The 19,051-nt window shown below is 52.3% G+C and overlaps 1 protein-coding gene across 4 annotated transcripts in view; it reads right to left on the reverse strand.

Moving 5' to 3' along the window:
• CACNA1C (calcium voltage-gated channel subunit alpha1 C) overlaps nucleotides 1–19,051 on the reverse strand; it is a 317,461-nt gene that overhangs the window by 52,283 nt on the left and 246,127 nt on the right. For all 4 annotated transcript variants that reach the window (XM_073544126.1, XM_073544124.1, XM_073544125.1 and 1 more), the window contains exons 28-29: nucleotides 10,020–10,178; nucleotides 9,832–9,942 (exon numbers count right to left, since the gene is read on the reverse strand). In XM_073544126.1, coding sequence (XP_073400227.1) covers nucleotides 9,832–9,942; nucleotides 10,020–10,178 — 270 coding nt within the window. The remainder of the gene's footprint in view (nucleotides 1–9,831; nucleotides 9,943–10,019; nucleotides 10,179–19,051) is intronic.

Raw genomic sequence — 19,051 nt, forward strand, 5'->3', positions numbered from 1 at the left:
ATTGGGGGGGGTCAGAGTCCTTATGTCTGTGTATTAGGGGTGGGTCAGAGTCCTTATGTCTGTGTATTGGGGGGGTCAGAGTCCTTATGTCTGTGTATTGGGGGGGTCAGAGTCCTGATGTCTGTGTATTGGGGGGGGGGGCAGAGTCCTGATGTCTGAGTATTGGATGGGTCAGAGTCCTGATGTCTGTATATTGGATGGGTCAGAGTCGTGATGTCTGTGTATTGGGGGGGTCAGAGTCCTGATGTCTGTGTATTGGATGGGTCAGAGTCCTTATGTCTATGTATTGGGGGGGGGTCAGAGTCCTTATGTCTGTGTATTGGGGGGTCAGAGTCCTCGTGTGTGTGTATTTGGAGGGCAGTCAGCGTCCTGATGTCTGTGTATTGGGGGGGTCAGACTCCTGATGTATGTGTATTGGGGGGGTCAGAGTCCTGATGTCTGTGTATTGGGGGGGGTCAGAGTCCTGATGTCTGTGTATTGGATGGGTCAGAGTCCTGATGTCTGTATATTGGATGGGTCAGAGTCCTGATGTCTGTGTATTGGGGGGGTCAGAGTCCTAAGGTCTGTGTATTGGGTGGGTCAGAGTCCTTATGTCTGTGTATTGGGGGGGGTCAGAGTCCTTATGTCCGTGTATTAGGGGTGGGTCAGAGTCCTTATGTCTGTGTATTGGGGGGTCAGAGTCCTCGTGTGTGTGTATTTGGAGGGCAGTCAGCGTCCTGATGTCTGTGTATTGAGGGGGTCAGACTCCTGATGTATGTGTATTGGGGGGTCAGAGTCCTGATGTCTGTGTATTGGGGGGGGGGGGGTCAGAGTCCTGATGTCTGTGTATTGGATGGGTCAGAGTCCTGATGTCTGTATATTGGATGGGTCAGAGTCCTGATGTCTGTGTATTGGGGGGGTCAGAGTCCTAAGGTCTGTGTATTGGGTGGGTCAGAGTCCTTATGTCTGTGTATTAGGGGTGGGTCAGAGTCCTTATGTCTGTGTGTTGGGGGGGGTCAGAGTCCTTATGTCCGTGTATTAGGGGTGGGTCAGAGTCCTTATGTCTGTGTATTGGGGGGGTCAGAGTCCTGTTGTTGTGTATTAGGGGTGGGTCAGAGTCCTGATGTATGTGTATTGGGGGGTCAGAGTCCTGATGTACTGTAAGTGTATTGGGGGGGTCAGACTCCTGATGTATGTGTATTGGGGGGTCAGAGTCCTGAGGTCTGTGTATTGGGGGGGGTCAGAGTCCTTATTTCTGTGTATTAGGGGTGGGTCAGAGTCCTTATGTCTGTGTATTGGGGGGGGGGTCAGAGTCCTGATGTCTGTGCATTGGATGGGTCAGAGTCCTGATGTCTGTGTACTGGGGGGTCAGAGTCCTTATGTCTGTGTATTAGGGGTGGGTCAGAGTCCTTATGTCTGTGTATTGGGGGGGTCAGAGTCCTGATGTCTGTGTATTGGGGGGTCAGAGTCCTTATGTCTGTGTATTGGGGGGGGGGGGTCAGAGTCCTGATGTCTGTGTATTGGATGGGTCAGAGTCCTTATGTCTATGTATTGGGGGGGGTCAGAGTCCTGATGTCTGTGTATTGGGGGGGTCAGACTCCTGATGTATGTGTATTGGGGGGGTCAGAGTCCTGATGTCTGTGTATTGGGGGGGGTCAGAGTCCTGATGTCTGTGTATTGGATGGGTCAGAGTCCTGATGTCTGTATATTGGATGGGTCAGAGTCCTGATGTCTGTGTATTGGGGGGGTCAGAGTCCTAAGGTCTGTGTATTGGGTGGGTCAGAGTCCTTATGTCTGTGTATTAGGGGTGGGTCAGAGTCCTTATGTCTGTGTATTGGGGGGGGGTCAGAGTCCTTATGTCCGTGTATTAGGGGTGGGTCAGAGTCCTTATGTCTGTGTATTGGGGGGTCAGAGTCCTCGTGTGTGTGTGTATTTGGAGGGCAGTCAGCGTCCTGATGTCTGTGTATTGGGGGGGTCAGACTCCTGATGTATGTGTATTGGGGGGGGTCAGAGTCCTGATGTCTGTGTATTGGGGGGGGGGTCAGAGTCCTGATGTCTGTGTATTGGATGGGTCAGAGTCCTGATGTCTGTATATTGGATGGGTCAGAGTCCTGATGTCTGTGTATTGGGGGGTCAGAGTCCTAAGGTCTGTGTATTGGGTGGGTCAGAGTCCTTATGTCTGTGTATTAGGGGTGGGTCAGAGTCCTTATGTCTGTGTATTGGGGGGTCAGAGTCCTCGTGTGTGTGTGTATTTGGAGGGCAGTCAGCGTCCTGATGTCTGTGTATTGGGGGGGTCAGACTCCTGATGTATGTGTATTGGGGGGGGTCAGAGTCCTGATGTCTGTGTATTGGGGGGGGGGTCAGAGTCCTGATGTCTGTGTATTGGATGGGTCAGAGTCCTGATGTCTGTATATTGGATGGGTCAGAGTCCTGATGTCTGTGTATTGGGGGGTCAGAGTCCTAAGGTCTGTGTATTGGGTGGGTCAGAGTCCTTATGTCCGTGTATTAGGGGTGGGTCAGAGTCCTTATGTCTGTGTATTGGGGGGGTCAGAGTCCTGTTGTTGTGTATTAGGGGTGGGTCAGAGTCCTGATGTATGTGTATTAGGGGTGGGTCAGAGTCCTGATGTATGTGTATTGGGGGGTCAGAGTCCTGATGTACTGTAAGTGTATTGGGGGGGTCAGACTCCTGATGTATGTGTATTGGGGGGTCAGAGTCCTGAGGTCTGTGTATTGGTGGGGGTCAGAGTCCTTATTTCTGTGTATTAGGGGTGGGTCAGAGTCCTTATGTCTGTGTATTGGGGGGGGGTCAGAGTCCTGATGTCTGTGCATTGGATGGGTCAGAGTCCTGATGTCTGTGTACTGGGGGGTCAGAGTCCTGATGTCTGTGTACTGGGGGGTCAGAGTCCTTATGTCTGTGTATTAGGGGTGGGTCAGAGTCATGATGTCTGTGTATTGGGGGGTCAGAGTCCTTATGTCTGTGTATTGGGGGGGGGTCAGAGTCCTGATGTCTGTGCATTGGATGGGTCAGAGTCCTGGTGTCTGTGTATTGGGGGGTCAGAGTCCTTATGTCTGTGTATTAGGGGTGGGTCAGAGTCCTTATGTCTGTGTATTGGATGGGTCAGAGTCCTGATGTCTGTATATTGGATGGGTCAGAGTCCTGATGTCTGTGTATTGGGAGGGGTCAGAGTCCAGATGTCTCTGTATAATGGGGGGCTGTGTCTGTGTATTGGGGGTCAGAGTCCTCGTGTGTGTATTTGGAGGGCAGTCAGCGTCCTGATGTCTGTGTGTTCGGGAGTTAGTATCATTTGTATAAGGAGAGGTCAGATTCCTGATGCCTGCATATCAGTTGGGTCGGTGTCTGTGTATCTGGAGGGGCTATGTCTGTGTATCGGGGGGTCTGTATATTAGGAGGGTCTGTGTCTTGTATATCAGGAGGGTCTGTGTCTGTGTATCGGGGGGGGGGGGGGTCTGTGTATCGGGGGGGTCCATATCTGTGTATCAAGGGGGTCCATGTCTGTGTATTGGGGGTTTGTGTATGTGCATCAGGGGTCTGTGCCTGTGAATTAAGGTCCATGTCTGTGTATTGGGGGTGTGGATATATAATGGGAGTTGCTTGTTATGGAGTTAGGAAAATAATACAGAGTTAGATAGAGATCAGCATTTGTCAGATCCTGGAAAAGGAGCAGAATTATTAGCACGAGCAGCGGGAATGAAGTTGGTCCAAGGTTTACTGGACTGATCTGCAAACAAGACCGACCTGTAAAAAACATCTGTACATATTTCACTGCTGACATTCACTCCTCCACCACCAGGGGGCAGAACAGAAGCTCCACCACGTGTGTCACATGCATTATCACAGTGATCAGGACGGGATCCTCCAAACTATCACCTAGTGCAGCCACTAGAGGTCAGTAAGGAGCAACGAATGTTCACAAATGGGTCAAACAGCGCCCCCTACGTCTGGAGGAAAGAAAGTTTAAGCATACTCTCAGACGCGGATTCTTTACTGTAAGAGCAGTGAGACTATGGAACTCTCTGCCATATGATGTTGTAATGAGTGATTCCCTACTAAGAAGGGACTGGATGCCTTTCTTGAAAAGTATAATATTACAGGGTATATACACTAGTTTCCTTGATATTGCGTTGATCCAGGGAGCTAGTCTGATTGCCGTATGTGGAATCGGGAAGGAATTTTTTCCCCATTGTGAAGCTTACTGTTTGCCACATGGGTTTTTTTTGCCTTCCTCTGGATCAACATGTTAGGGCAAGTTAGGACAGGATATAGGTTGAACTAGATGGACTTAAAGTCTCCCTTCAACCTTAATAACTATGTTACTTATGACTGTTGTGTTTTGAAACTGTTAAACTGTAAAGCGCTGCGGAATATGTTGGCGCTATATAAATATATAAATTATTATTTTTATGGGTTTTTCTGTCATTAAATGAGGGGTAACAACAATTTTGACCACGTGTGCATCAGATTAGAATAAACTATCGGTAAGCAATTTCAGGCTATGTGCACACGGTGCGGATTCTGCTGCGGATCTGCAGCGTTTCAGGCTCTGCGGGTCCGCAGCAGTTTAGCTGTGTTGTACAGTACCATAGTTTTCAATGGTAAACTGAAAAACGCTGTGCACATGCTGCGGATTTTTCCACGCGAATTTGCTGCGGGTTCAAATCCGCAGCATGTCAATTCTTTGTGCGGATTCCGCTGCGGTTTCACACCTTCTCCATTGTAGAGGTGTGAAACCGCAGGCTAATCCGCAAGTAAACCGCAGGTCTTTTGACCTGAGAATTTACCTGCGGATTTTTCCAAATCTGCGCGGAAAAATCCGCAGGACCTAAAACTACGTGTGCACATAGCCTCAAGATTATTTTGTCTTATCCTCAAAAAAATCCTTCAAAGAGGAACTAGGTGCTTCTCTTCTGTCTGATGTGAGGTCCACCTTCTGCTATAAGGTGAAATCTGTGTCTAGCAGCAAAGACACCAACATGGATTACTGGAAGCAGGGGGGGGTTTGGTATATTAAGTGGGGAGTTGCTGTCTCTGTCTTGACACAGGAAGCAGGGGCAGGTCTTTGTCTCAGTACAGAAAGCGGGGCGGGTCTTTGTCTCAGTACAGAAAGCGGGGGCGGGTCTTTATCTCAGTACAGAAAGCGGAGGCGAGTCTTTGCCTCGGTACAGAAAGCGGAGGCGGGTCTTTGTCTCAGTACAGAAAGCGGGGGCAGGTCTTTGTCTCGGTACAGAAAGCAGGGGCGGGTCTTTGTCTCGGCACAGAAAGCAGGGGCGGGTCTTTGTCTCAGTACAGAAAGCTGGGGCGGGTCTTTATCTCAGTACAGAAAGCGGAGGCGAGTCTTTGCCTCGGTACAGAAAGCAGGGGCGGGTCTTTGTCTCGGTACAGAAAGCAGGGGTGGGTCTTTGTCTCGGTACAGAAAGCGGGGCGGGTCTTTGTCTTGGTATAGAAAGCTGGGGCGGGTCTTTTTCTCAGTACAGAAAGCGGAGGCGAGTCTTTGCCTCGGTACAGAAAGTGGAGGCGGGTCTTTGTCTCAGTACAGAAAGCGGGGGCGGGTCTTTGTCTCAGTACAGAAAGCAGGGGCGGGTCTTTATGTCAGTACAGAAAGCGGGGGCGGGTATTTGCCTTGGCACAGAAAATAGGGGCAGATCTCTGTCTTGGTACAGGAAGCGAGGGCAGGTCTTTGTCTTGGTACAGGAAGTGGGGGCGGATCTCTATCTTGGTACAGGAAGCGGGGGCAGGTCTTTGTCTTGGTACAGGAAGCAGGGGCCGATCTGTCTTGGTACAGAAAGCGGGGGCAGGTCTTTGTCTTGGTACAGGAAGCGGGGGCGGATCTCTATCTTGGTACAGGAAGCGGGGGCAGGTCTTTGCCTTGGTACAGGAAGCAGGGGCAGGTCTTTGTCTTGGTATAGGAAGCGGGGGCGGATCTCTATCTTGGTACAGGAAGCGGGGGCAGGTCGTTGCTTTGGTACAGGAAGCGGGGGCAGATCTCTATCTTGGTACAGGAAGCGGGGGCAGGTCTTTGCCTTGGTACAGGAAGCAGGGGCAGGTCTTTGCCTTGGTATAGGAAGCAGGGGTGGATCTCTGTCGTTCAGTGACTAACAACATTCATCCAAAACGCATCTACCTAACGTTTTGAAGGTGATGGTGCGATAGGTTGCTTTTTGACTTTTATATAACTTTTGTAATAAAATATTGGATTTTACTGGATTCTCCTGCTGCTGGAATATTTTGTCTTCTTCGGGTCTTTGTCTCGGTACAGAAAGCAGGGGAGGGGTCTTGTCTCGGAACAGAAAGCGGGGGCAAGTCTTTAACTTGCACGTCATTCCTTGTAGTGGATGGGATGGAGGCAGCAGGACCTTACTATTACTCTGGTTGTGCATGGTGAAAGCACAGGTATAGCCTAGTACAGAGATTACATTGGGCCCCACCTCACTGTGCCGCTGATCCAAGCTGCTGTAATGCATGGTGAGATCGTACACACTGGGGTCCTGACTTTCCGGGCATCTCTAAACGCTAAACATTATTCTTCATATGTTTCCTACAAAATATCTGATGGTATGAAAGCGACCAGATTGTGTTCTGTAATGCCAGTCACGGACACGACGCCGGCCCCGGGGAGATCGTCAGCGCTGGACACGGACATGAGTCATTCCTCCTGTTATTAGGGACGATTCCACGGGGGGCCGCGTGTCAGACCCGAGGACCCTTCTAACACACATTCACTCAGAGATGATTGTTCTTAAAGGGAAATTCCTCTTTTATATCCTTAATAAAGGGCCTGTCACACTAAGCGATATCGCTAGCAATATCGCTATAACGTCACTGTTTTTTGTGATGTTATAGCGATATTGCTAGCGATATCGCTATGTCTGATACTTACCTCCGACCGCTCCCCCGCTGGTTATCGCTGATCGCGTGAGAACGTCCAGGACCGTTTCTCGTCGTCAGCTTCCTGCTGGGCTTCCTGCTGTGGAGACGAGCAACGTGTGGACGCGGGCGGGAGGACGTCAGGATTGCCTCGTCTGACAGGTAAGTAGCGACCCCCGACCCCTGCGATGTCGCTGGTGAGATCTGCCTGTGTGGGCAGCTCACTAGCGACCACTTAGCGATGCACCAGCGATCCTGACCGCGTCATATCGCTAGTCGGGAACGCTGGTGCATCGCTAAGTGTGACAGTACCTTAACTCTGGATCCAGGGGTCAGATATTACAGCTCCCTTTCTGCACAGCTCCACTAGCGCCCCCTGCTGGGTCAATGTCTGTATGTACAGTGGGTATGGAAAGTGGGTATGGAAAATATTGACTCTTTGTTTCATTGCATCCATTTGGTAAATTCAAAAAAGTTCATTTTTCTCATTAATGTACACTCTGCACCCCATCTTGACTGAAAAAAAAAAACATAAATATAAAAATTTTTGCAAATTTATTAAAAAAGAAAAACCTGAAATATCACATGGTCATAAGTATTCAGACCCTTTGCTCGGACAATCATATTTAAAAAACATGTCCATTTCCTTGTGATCCTCCTTGAGATGGTTCTACTCCTTTATTGGATTTTACAGCTGTGATTAATTAAACTGATAGGACTTGGTTGGTAAAGGCGCAGACCTGTCTATATAAGACCTCACAGCTCACAGTGCATGTCACACCAAATGAGAATCATGAGGCCAAAGGAACCGGCCAAGGAGCTCAGAGACAGAATTGTGGCAAGGCGCGGAGCTGGCCAAGGTTACAGAAGAATTTCTGCAGTACTGAAGGTCCCGAAGAGCACAGTGGCCTCCATAATCCTTAAATGGAAGATGTTTGGGACCACCAGAAGTCTTCCTAGACCTGGCCGTCCAGCCAAACTTAGCAAGCGTGGGAGAAGAGCCTGGTGTGAGAGGTAAAGAAGAACCCCAAGATCACTGTGGCTGAGCTCCACAGATGCAGTTGGGAGAAAGTTCCACAAAGTCAACTATTAATGCAGCTTTCCACCAGTCGTGCCTTTATGGCAGAGTGGCCCGACGGAAGCCTCTGCTCAGTGCCAGACATATGAAAGCCTGCACAGAGTTTGCTAAAAAACACATGAAGAACTCCCAGATTATGAGAAGTAAGATTCTCTGGTCTGATAAGACGAAGATAGAACTTTTTGGTGATAATTCTAAGCGGTATGTGTGGAGAAAAACAGGCACTGCTCATCACCTGCCCAATACAATCCCAACAGTGAAACGTGGTGGCAGCATCATGCTATGGGGGGTGTTTTTCAGCTGCAGGGACAGGACGACTGGTTGCCATTGAAGGAAACATGAATGCGGCCAAGTACAGAGGTATCCTGGATGAAAACCTCTTCCAGAGTGCTCTGGACCTCAGACTTGGTTGAAGGTTCACCTTCCAACAAGACAATGACCCTAATCACACAGCTAACATAACAAAGGAGTGGCTTCAGAACAACTCTGTGACCGTTCTTGACTCGCCCAGCCAAAGCCCCGACCTAAACCCAATGGAGCATCTCTGGAGAGACCTGAAAATGGCTGTCCACCAACGTTCACCATCCAACCTGACGGAAATGGAGAGGATCTGCAAGGAAGAATGGCCGAGGATCCCCAAATCCAGGGGTGAAAAACGTGGCATCTTTCCCAAGAAGACTCATGGCTGTACTAGCTCAAAAGGTGCTGCTACTCAATACTGAGCAAAGGGCCTGAATACTTATGACCATGTGATATTTCAGTTTTTCTTTTTTAATAAATTTGCAAAAATGTCTACATTTCTGTTTTTTTCAGTCCAGATGGGGAGCAGAGTGTACGCTAATAAGAAAAAAAAATGAACTTTTTTAAATATACTGCAATGAAACAAAGAGTGAAAAATTTAAAGGGGTCTGAATACTTTCCATACTCACTGTATAGTTCTCTGATGAGTTGCAGTGTATCATGGGATTTCAGGTTGTTGGGGGTCAGCGTGCATGCTGGTCTCTGTAGTTCTGTATCTATATTATTATATAAATGTGACATTAGTCAAAGGGAACCTGAGGAGTCGCTAAATTATCACCCCCATGTGAGAAGTAACTGCCCCCTATGCCTAAATCATTTAAAGTAACCCCCCAAAAACGTATCATATCTCTAACATGAGAATGGAGTCCTCTCCAGAAGTTACTGCATGGTTCCTATGCAGGCTGCTGTTTGTCCCTTTCCCATGCTTTACACTGCAGCTTTGCGCTTGGTCAGCAGGAATCAATACATGGAAAAGATTTATAAGGACAAAAGGATTATAAACTACAGGCAACTAAATCGCCAGAGAAAATGGGAGATATCAGGAAAAGTGTGCAAATAGCCAGAAGGGAGGAGCCTCAATAAGGAGGAGGGGCCTGGAGGTGATGTGAATATATGGGCGCTCAGGTTCCCATTGTCTAGTATTCCATCTCTCACTGTGTCGCAGACACTGGCTGATCTGTATACTGATAGCTGAGGTTACAGCACAGATTCATTGCCCCCTCATGTCAGCTCCCTGCTCCACCCAGGACTATCACCCCCATTTCATATTCACTCTTCTGCCACTAAATCCAACAGATGTCCAAAGAGCAGCTGCCAAAAGCGCTTACAGAGAAGCAGGTGCCCCTCCACCCATGGCCGCGTCCTGGACGCTACACTGATATGGCGGTACTACATGGTGTACAGTCGCAGAGCCGCCAGGTGCGGGAGGGGACGTGCATGTATGGGAGAGATTCATACCCCTGATTGAGGCTGAGGTGGTGCTTAGGTATACAGGTGTCCCAGGGGGTCCCAAAGTGCTGACATGAAGCCTCTGATAATAACAGAGAGCCCCCGCCCATCCTGACGACACCCTCCGCTCCGCTGAACCTACCTTTGGCTTGAAGGCAATGAGTTTCAGGATCATCTCCACGGTGAAGAGGCCGGTGAACACCATGTTGAGGATGTTCATGGCTTCCTTGAAAGAACAGCTCTGCCCGTAGTGCTAGAATTAGGGAGGGAGACGATCAGAAAGGTGTCCTTTACTTTTGCATCTATTCCTACAGAGGGGCAGACTCTTACCTGCATGGCCAAACAGATGGTGTTCAGCAGGATCAGCACGAACATAAGATACTCAAAGTAGGTGGAGTTGACCACGTACCACACTTTGTACTGGTACTGGTTTTTGGGTATGTACCTCCGCAGGGGACGAGCCTTCAGAGCGTACTCCACACACTGACGCTGCAGGGGAGAAGGAGAGAGAGAGGCGATGAATGACTGGTGAAGACAGACAGTACGAGAGTCAGAAGAAGGGGGAGGAATAGATCATATACAGCGGCTGAAGCCAGGGACTGCCAAATCTCCCCGGACCCCCAATCAGTCAGGTCCGCAGCAAGAACTGACCCCGCAGAGCTAGATAAGGGAAGAGGCGATAAATCCTCATTACAATGGCCAATAACAGATCAATAAGGATCTTCTGCATCTCCCTGCACCCACATAGAAAACTATGGCTTTCTGCTAAGTGCGTGCTCGGCCAACAGCTGCTCTCTCCATCCCCGTACACATGCACACTCTGCTGGTAGCTGTTCTCCCCACCCCATACACATGCACACTCTGCTGGTAGGTGTTCTCCCCACCTCCATACAAATGCACACTCTGCGGACAGCTGTTCTCCCCACCTCCATACACATGGACACTCTGCTGGTAGCTGTTCTCCCCACCCCATAGACATGCACACTCTGCTGGTAGCTGTTCTCCCCACCCCATAGACATGCACACTCTGCTGGTAGCTGTTCTCCCCACCTCCATACACATGTACACTCTGCTGGTAGCTGTTCTCCCCACCTCCATACACATGCACACTCTGCTGGTAGCTGTTCTCCCCACCCCATACACATGTACACTCTGCTGGTAGCTGTTCTCCCCACCCCCATACACATGTACACTCTGCTGGTAGCTGTTCTCCCCACCCCATAGACATGCACACTCTGCTGGTAGCTGTTCTCCCCACCTCCATACACATGTACACTCTGCTGGTAGCTGTTCTCCCCACCTCCATACACATGCACACTCTGCTGGTAGCTGTTCTCCCCACCCCATACACATGTACACTCTGCTGGTAGCTGTTCTCCCCACCTCCATACACATGCACACTCTGCTGACAGCTGTTCTCCCCACCTCCATACACATGCACACTCTGCTGATAGCTGTTCTCCCCACCCCCCCATAGACATACACACTCTGCTGGTAGATGTTCTCCCCACCCCATACACATGCACACTCTGCTGGTAGTTGTTCTCCCCACCCCATACACATGCACACTCTGCTGGTAGGTATTCTCCCCACCCCATACACACTCTGCTGGTAGCTGTTCTCCCCACCCCATACACATGCACGCTCGTCCGACAGCTGCTGTCTCCTCCCCCACACACATGCACACTCTGCTGGTAGCTGTTCTCCCCACCCCATACACATGTACACTCTGCTGGTAGCTGTTCTCCCCACCTCCATACACATGCACACTCTGCTGACAGCTGTTCTCCCCACCTCCATACACATGCACACTCTGCTGGTAGCTGTTCTCCCCACCCCCCCATAGACATACACACTCTGCTGGTAGATGTTCTCCCCACCCCATACACATGCACACTCTGCTGGTAGCTGTTCTCCCCACCCCATACACATGCACACTCTGCTGGTAGCTGTTCTCCCCACCCCATACACATGCACACTCTGCTGGTAGGTGTTCTCCCCACCCCATACACACTCTGCTGGTAGCTGTTCTCCCCACCCCATACACATGCACGCTCGTCCGACAGCTGCTGTCTCCTCCCCCACACACATGCACACTCTGCTGGTAGCTGTTCTCCCCACCTCCATACACATGCACACTCTGCTGGTAGCTGTTCTCCCCACCCCATACACATGTACACTCGTCCGACAGCTGCTCTCTCCTCCCCCACACACATGCACACTCTGCTGGTAGCTGTTCTCCCCACCTCCATACAAATGCACACTCTGCTGACAGCTGTTCTCCCCATCTCGATACACATGCACACTCTGCTGGTAGCTGTTCTCCCCACCCCATACACATGTACACTCTGCTGGTAGCTGTTCTCCCCACCTCCATACACATGCACACTCTGCTGACAGCTGTTCTCCCCACCTCCATACACATGCACACTCTGCTGGTAGCTGTTCTCCCCACCCCCCCATAGACATACACACTCTGCTGGTAGATGTTCTCCCCACCCCATACACATGCACACTCTGCTGGTAGTTGTTCTCCCCACCCCATACACATGCACACTCTGCTGGTAGGTATTCTCCCCACCCCATACACACTCTGCTGGTAGCTGTTCTCCCCACCCCATACACATGCACGCTCGTCCGACAGCTGCTGTCTCCTCCCCCACACACATGCACACTCTGCTGGTAGCTGTTCTCCCCACCCCATACACATGTACACTCTGCTGGTAGCTGTTCTCCCCACCTCCATACACATGCACACTCTGCTGACAGCTGTTCTCCCCACCTCCATACACATGCACACTCTGCTGGTAGCTGTTCTCCCCACCCCCCCATAGACATACACACTCTGCTGGTAGATGTTCTCCCCACCCCATACACATGCACACTCTGCTGGTAGCTGTTCTCCCCACCCCATACACATGCACACTCTGCTGGTAGCTGTTCTCCCCACCCCATACACATGCACACTCTGCTGGTAGGTGTTCTCCCCACCCCATACACACTCTGCTGGTAGCTGTTCTCCCCACCCCATACACATGCACGCTCGTCCGACAGCTGCTGTCTCCTCCCCCACACACATGCACACTCTGCTGGTAGCTGTTCTCCCCACCTCCATACACATGCACACTCTGCTGGTAGCTGTTCTCCCCACCCCATACACATGTACACTCGTCCGACAGCTGCTCTCTCCTCCCCCACACACATGCACACTCTGCTGGTAGCTGTTCTCCCCACCTCCATACAAATGCACACTCTGCTGACAGCTGTTCTCCCCATCTCCATACACATGCACACTCTGCTGGTAGCTGTTCTCCCCACCCCATACACATGCACACTCTGCTGGTAGGTGTTCTCCCCACCCCATACACACTCTGCTGGTAGCTGTTCTCCCCACCCCATACACATGCACGCTCGTCCGACAGCTGCTGTCTCCTCCCCCACACACATGCACACTCTGCTGGTAGCTGTTCTCCCCACCTCCATACACATGCACACTCTGCTGGTAGCTGTTCTCCCCACCCCATACACATGTACACTCGTCCGACAGCTGCTCTCTCCTCCCCCACACACATGCACACTCTGCTGGTAGCTGTTCTCCCCACCTCCATACAAATGCACACTCTGCTGGTAGCTGTTCTCCCCACCCCATACACATGCACACTCTGCTGACAGCTGTTCTCCCCATCTCCATACACATGCACACTCTGCTGGTAGCTGTTCTCCCCACCCCATACACATGCACACTCTGCTGGTAGGTGTTCTCCCCACCCCATACACACTCTGCTGGTAGCTGTTCTCCCCACCCCATACACATGCACGCTTGTCCGACAGCTGCTGCCTCCTCCCCCACACACATGCACACTCTGCTGGTAGCTGTTCTCCCCACACCATACACATGTACACTCTGCTGGTAGCTGTTCTCCCCACCTCCATACAAATGCACACTCTGCTGACAGCTGTTCTCCCCATCTCCATACACATGCACACTCTGCTGGTAGCTGTTCTCCCCACCTCCATACACATGTACACTCTGCTGGTAGCTGTTCTCCCCACCTCCATACACATTCACACTCTGCTGGTAGCTGTTCTCCCCACCCCATACACATGTACACTCTGCTGGTAGCTGTTCTCCCCACCTCCATACACATGCACACTCTGCTGACAGCTGTTCTCCCCACCTCCATACACATGCACACTCTGCTGGTAGGTGTTCTCCCCACCCCATACACACTCTGCTGGTAGCTGTTCTCCCCACCCCATACACATGCACGCTCGTCCGACAGCTGCTGTCTCCTCCCCCACACACATGCACACTCTGCTGGTAGCTGTTCTCCCCACCTCCATACACATGCACACTCTGCTGGTAGCTGTTCTCCCCACCCCATACACATGTACACTCGTCCGACAGCTGCTCTCTCCTCCCCCACACACATGCACACTCTGCTGGTAGCTGTTCTCCCCACCTCCATACAAATGCACACTCTGCTGACAGCTGTTCTCCCCATCTCCATACACATGCACACTCTGCTGGTAGCTGTTCTCCCCACCCCATACACATGCACACTCTGCTGGTAGGTGTTCTCCCCACCCCATACACACTCTGCTGGTAGCTGTTCTCCCCACCCCATACACATGCACGCTCGTCCGACAGCTGCTGCCTCCTCCCCCACACACATGCACACTCTGCTGGTAGCTGTTCTCCCCACCTCCATACAAATGCACACTCTGCTGACAGCTGTTCTCCCCATCTCCATACACATGCACACTCTGCTGGTAGCTGTTCTCCCCACCTCCATACACATGTACACTCTGCTGGTAGCTGTTCTCCCCACCTCCATACACATGCACACTCTGCTGGTAGCTGTTCTCCCCACCCCATACACATGTACACTCTGCTGGTAGCTGTTCTCCCCACCTCCATACACATGCACACTCTGCTGACAGCTGTTCTCCCCACCTCCATACACATGCACACTCTGCTGGTAGATGTTCTCCCCACCCCATACACATGCACACTCTGCTGGTAGCTGTTCTCCCCACCCCATACACATGCACACTCTGCTGGTAGGTATTCTCCCCACCCCATACACACTCTGCTGGTAGCTGTTCTCCCCACCCCATACACATGCACGCTCGTCCGACAGCTGCTGTCTCCTCCCCCACACACATGCACACTCTGCTGGTAGCTGTTCTCCCCACCCCATACACATGTACACTCTGCTGGTAGCTGTTCTCCCCACCTCCATACACATGCACACTCTGCTGACAGCTGTTCTCCCCACCTCCATACACATGCACACTCTGCTGGTAGCTGTTCTCCCCACCCCCCCATAGACATACACACTCTGCTGGTAGATGTTCTCCCCACCCCATACACATGCACACTCTGCTGGTAGCTGTTCTCCCCACCCCATACACATGCACACTCTGCTGGTAGCTGTTCTCCCCACCCCATACACATGCACACTCTGCTGGTAGGTGTTCTCCCCACCCCATACACACTCTGCTGGTAGCTGTTCTCCCCACCCCATACACATGCACGCTCGTCCGACAGCTGCTGTCTCCTCCCCCACACACATGCACACTCTGCTGGTAGCTGTTCTCCCCACCTCCATACACATGCACACTCTGCTGGTAGCTGTTCTCCCCACCCCATACACATGTACACTCTGCTGGTAGCTGTTCTCCCCACCCCATACACATGCACGCTCGTCCGACAGCTGCTCTCTCCTCCCCCACACACATGCACACTCTGCTGGTAGCTGTTCTCCCCACCTCCATACAAATGCACACTCTGCTGACAGCTGTTCTCCCCATCTCCATACACATGCACACTCTGCTGGTAGCTGTTCTCCCCACCCCATACACATGCACACTCTGCTGGTAGGTGTTCTCCCCATCCCATACACACTCTGCTGGTAGCTGTTCTCCCCACCCCATACACATGCACACTCGTCCGACAGCTGCTGCCTCCTCCCCCACACACATGCACACTCTGCTGGTAGCTGTTCTCCCCACACCATACACATGTACACTCTGCTGGTAGCTGTTCTCCCCACCTCCATACACATGCACACTCTGCTGACAGCTGTTCTCCCCACCTCCATACACATGCACACTCTGCTGGTAGCTGTTCTCCCCACCCCCCCATAGACATACACACTCTGCTGGTAGATGTTCTCCCCACCACATGCACACTCTGCTGGTAGCTGTTCTCCCCACCCCATACACATGCACACTCTGCTGGTAGCTGTTCTCCCCACCCCATACACATGCACACTCTGCTGGTAGGTGTTCTCCCCACCCCATACACACTCTGCTGGTAGCTGTTCTCCCCACCCCATACACATGCACGCTCGTCCGACAGCTGCTGTCTCCTCCCCCACACACATGCACACTCTGCTGGTAGCTGTTCTCCCCACCTCCATACACATGCACACTGTGCTGGTAGCTGTTCTCCCCACCCCATACACATGTACACTCTGCTGGTAGCTGTTCTCCCCACCCCATACACATGCACGCTCGTCCGACAGCTGCTCTCTCCTCCCCCACACACATGCACACTCTGCTGGTAGCTGTTCTCCCCACCTCCATACAAATGCACACTCTGCTGACAGCTGTTCTCCCCATCTCCATACACATGCACACTCTGCTGGTAGCTGTTCTCCCCACCCCATACACATGTACACTCTGCTGGTAGCTGTTCTCCCCACCTCCATACACATGCACACTCTGCTGGTAGCTGTTCTCCCCACCCCATACACATGCACGCTCGTCCGACAGCTGCTCTCTCCTCCCCCACACACATGCACACTCTGCTGGTAGCTGTTCTCCCCACCTCCATACACATGCACACTCTGCTGGTAGCTGTTCTCCCCACCCCATACACATGTACACTCTGCTGGTAGCTGTTCTCCCCACCCCATACACATGCACGCTCGTCCGACAGCTGCTCTCTCCTCCCCCACACACATGCACACTCTGCTGGTAGCTGTTCTCCCCACCTCCATACACATGCACATTCTGCTGGTAGCTGTTCTCCCCACCTCCATACACATGCACACTCTGCCGACAGCTGTTCTGCCCACCCCATACACATACACACTCTGCTGGTAGCTGTTCTCCCCACCCCATACACATGCACGCTCTGCTGACAGTTGTTCTCCCCACCTCCATACACATGCACGCTGTGCTGACAGCTGTTCTGCACACCCATACACATGCACGCTCTGCTGACAGCTGTTCTCCCTACCTCCATACACATGCACGCTCTGCTGACAGCTGTTCTCCCCCATACACATGCACGCTCTGCTGACAGCTGTTCTCCCCACCCCCATACACATGCACGCTCTGCTGACAGCTGTTCTCCCCACTCCATACACATGCACGCTCTGCTGACAGCTGTTCTCCCCACCTCCATACACATGCACGCTCTGCTGACAGCTGTTCTGCACACCCATACACATGCACGCTCTGCTGACAGCTGTTCTCCCTACCTCCATACGCATGCACGCTCTGCTGACAGCTGTTCTCCCCCCATACACACACAGCTGACAGCTGTTCTCCCCACCCCCATACACATGCACGCTCTGCTGACAGCTGTTCTCCCCACCTCCATACACATACACACTCTGCTGGTAGCTGTTCTCCCCACCTCCATACACATGCACACTGCTGGTAGCTGTTCTCCCCACCCCATACACATGCACGCTCGTCCGACAGCTGCTCTCTCCTCCCCCACACACATGCACACTCTGCTGGTAGCTGTTCTCGCCACCTCCATACACATGCACGCTCTGCTGACAGCTGTTCTGCACACCCCATACACATGCACGCTCTGCTGACAGCTGTTCTCCCGACCTCCAAACACATGCACACTCTGCTGACAGCTGTTCTCTCCCCCCCCTAACACATGCACACTCTGCAGGTAGCTATTCTCCCCACCTCCATACACATGCACACTCTGCTGGTTGCTGTCGTCCCCACCCCATACACATGTACACTCTGCTGGTAGCTGTTCTCCCCACCCCATACACATGCACGCTCGTCCGACAGCTGCTCTCTCCTCCCCCACACACATGCACACTCTGCTGGTAGCTGTTCTCCCCACCTCCATACACATGCACATTCTGCTGGTAGCTGTTCTCCCCACCTCCATACACATGCACACTCTGCTGACAGCTGTTCTGCCCACCCCATACACATACACACTCTGCTGGTAGCTGTTCTCCCCACCCCATACACATGCATGCTCTGCTGACAGTTGTTCTCCCCACCTCCATACACATGCACGCTGTGCTGACAGCTGTTCTGCACACCCATACACATGCACGCTCTGCTGACAGCTGTTCTCCCTACCTCCATACACATGCACGCTCTGCTGACAGCTGTTCTCCCCCATACACATGCACGCTCTGCTGACAGCTGTTCTCCCCACCCCCATACACATGCACGCTCTGCTGACAGCTGTTCTCCCCACCCCATACACATGCACGCTCTGCTGACAGCTGTTCTCCCCACCTCCATACACATGCACGCTCTGCTGACAGCTGTTCTGCACACCCATACACATGCACGCTCTGCTGACAGCTGTTCTCCCTACCTCCATACGCATGCACGCTCTGCTGACAGCTGTTCTCCCCCCATACACACACAGCCGACAGCTGTTCTCCCCACCCCCATACACATGCACGCTCTGCTGACAGCTGTTCTCCCCACCTCCATACACATACACACTCTGCTGGTAGCTGTTCTCCCCACCTCCATACACATGCACACTGCTGGTAGCTGTTCTCCCCACCCCATACACATGCACGCTCGTCTGACAGCTGCTCTCTCCTCCCCCACACACATGCACACTCTGCTGGTAGCTGTTCTCGCCACCTCCATACACATGCACGCTCTGCTGACAGCTGTTCTGCACACCCCATACACATGCACGCTCTGCTGACAGCTGTTCTCCCGACCTCCAAACACATGCACACTCTGCTGACAGCTGTTCTCCCCACCCCATACACATGCACACTCTGCTGACAGCTGTTCTCCCCACCCCATACACATGCACGCTCTGCTGACAGCTGTTCTCCCCACCCCATACACATGCACGCTCTGCTGACAGCTGTTCTCCCCACCCCATACACATGCACGCTCTGCTGACAGCTGTTCTCCCTACCTCCATACGCATGCACGCTCTGCTGACAGCTGTTCTCCCTACCTCCATACGCATGCACGCTCTGCTGACAGCTGTTCTCCCCACCCCATACACATGCACGCTCTGCTGACAGCTGTTCTCCCTACCTCCATACACATGCACGCTCTGCTGACAGCTGTTCTCCCCACCCCATACACATGCACGCTCTGCT

The sequence above is a fragment of the Dendrobates tinctorius genome, unplaced genomic scaffold (genome assembly GCF_039654945.1).
Source record: "Dendrobates tinctorius isolate UK_male_01 unplaced genomic scaffold, ASM3965494v1 ptg000136l, whole genome shotgun sequence".
Classification (NCBI taxonomy): Eukaryota; Metazoa; Chordata; class Amphibia; order Anura; family Dendrobatidae; genus Dendrobates; species Dendrobates tinctorius.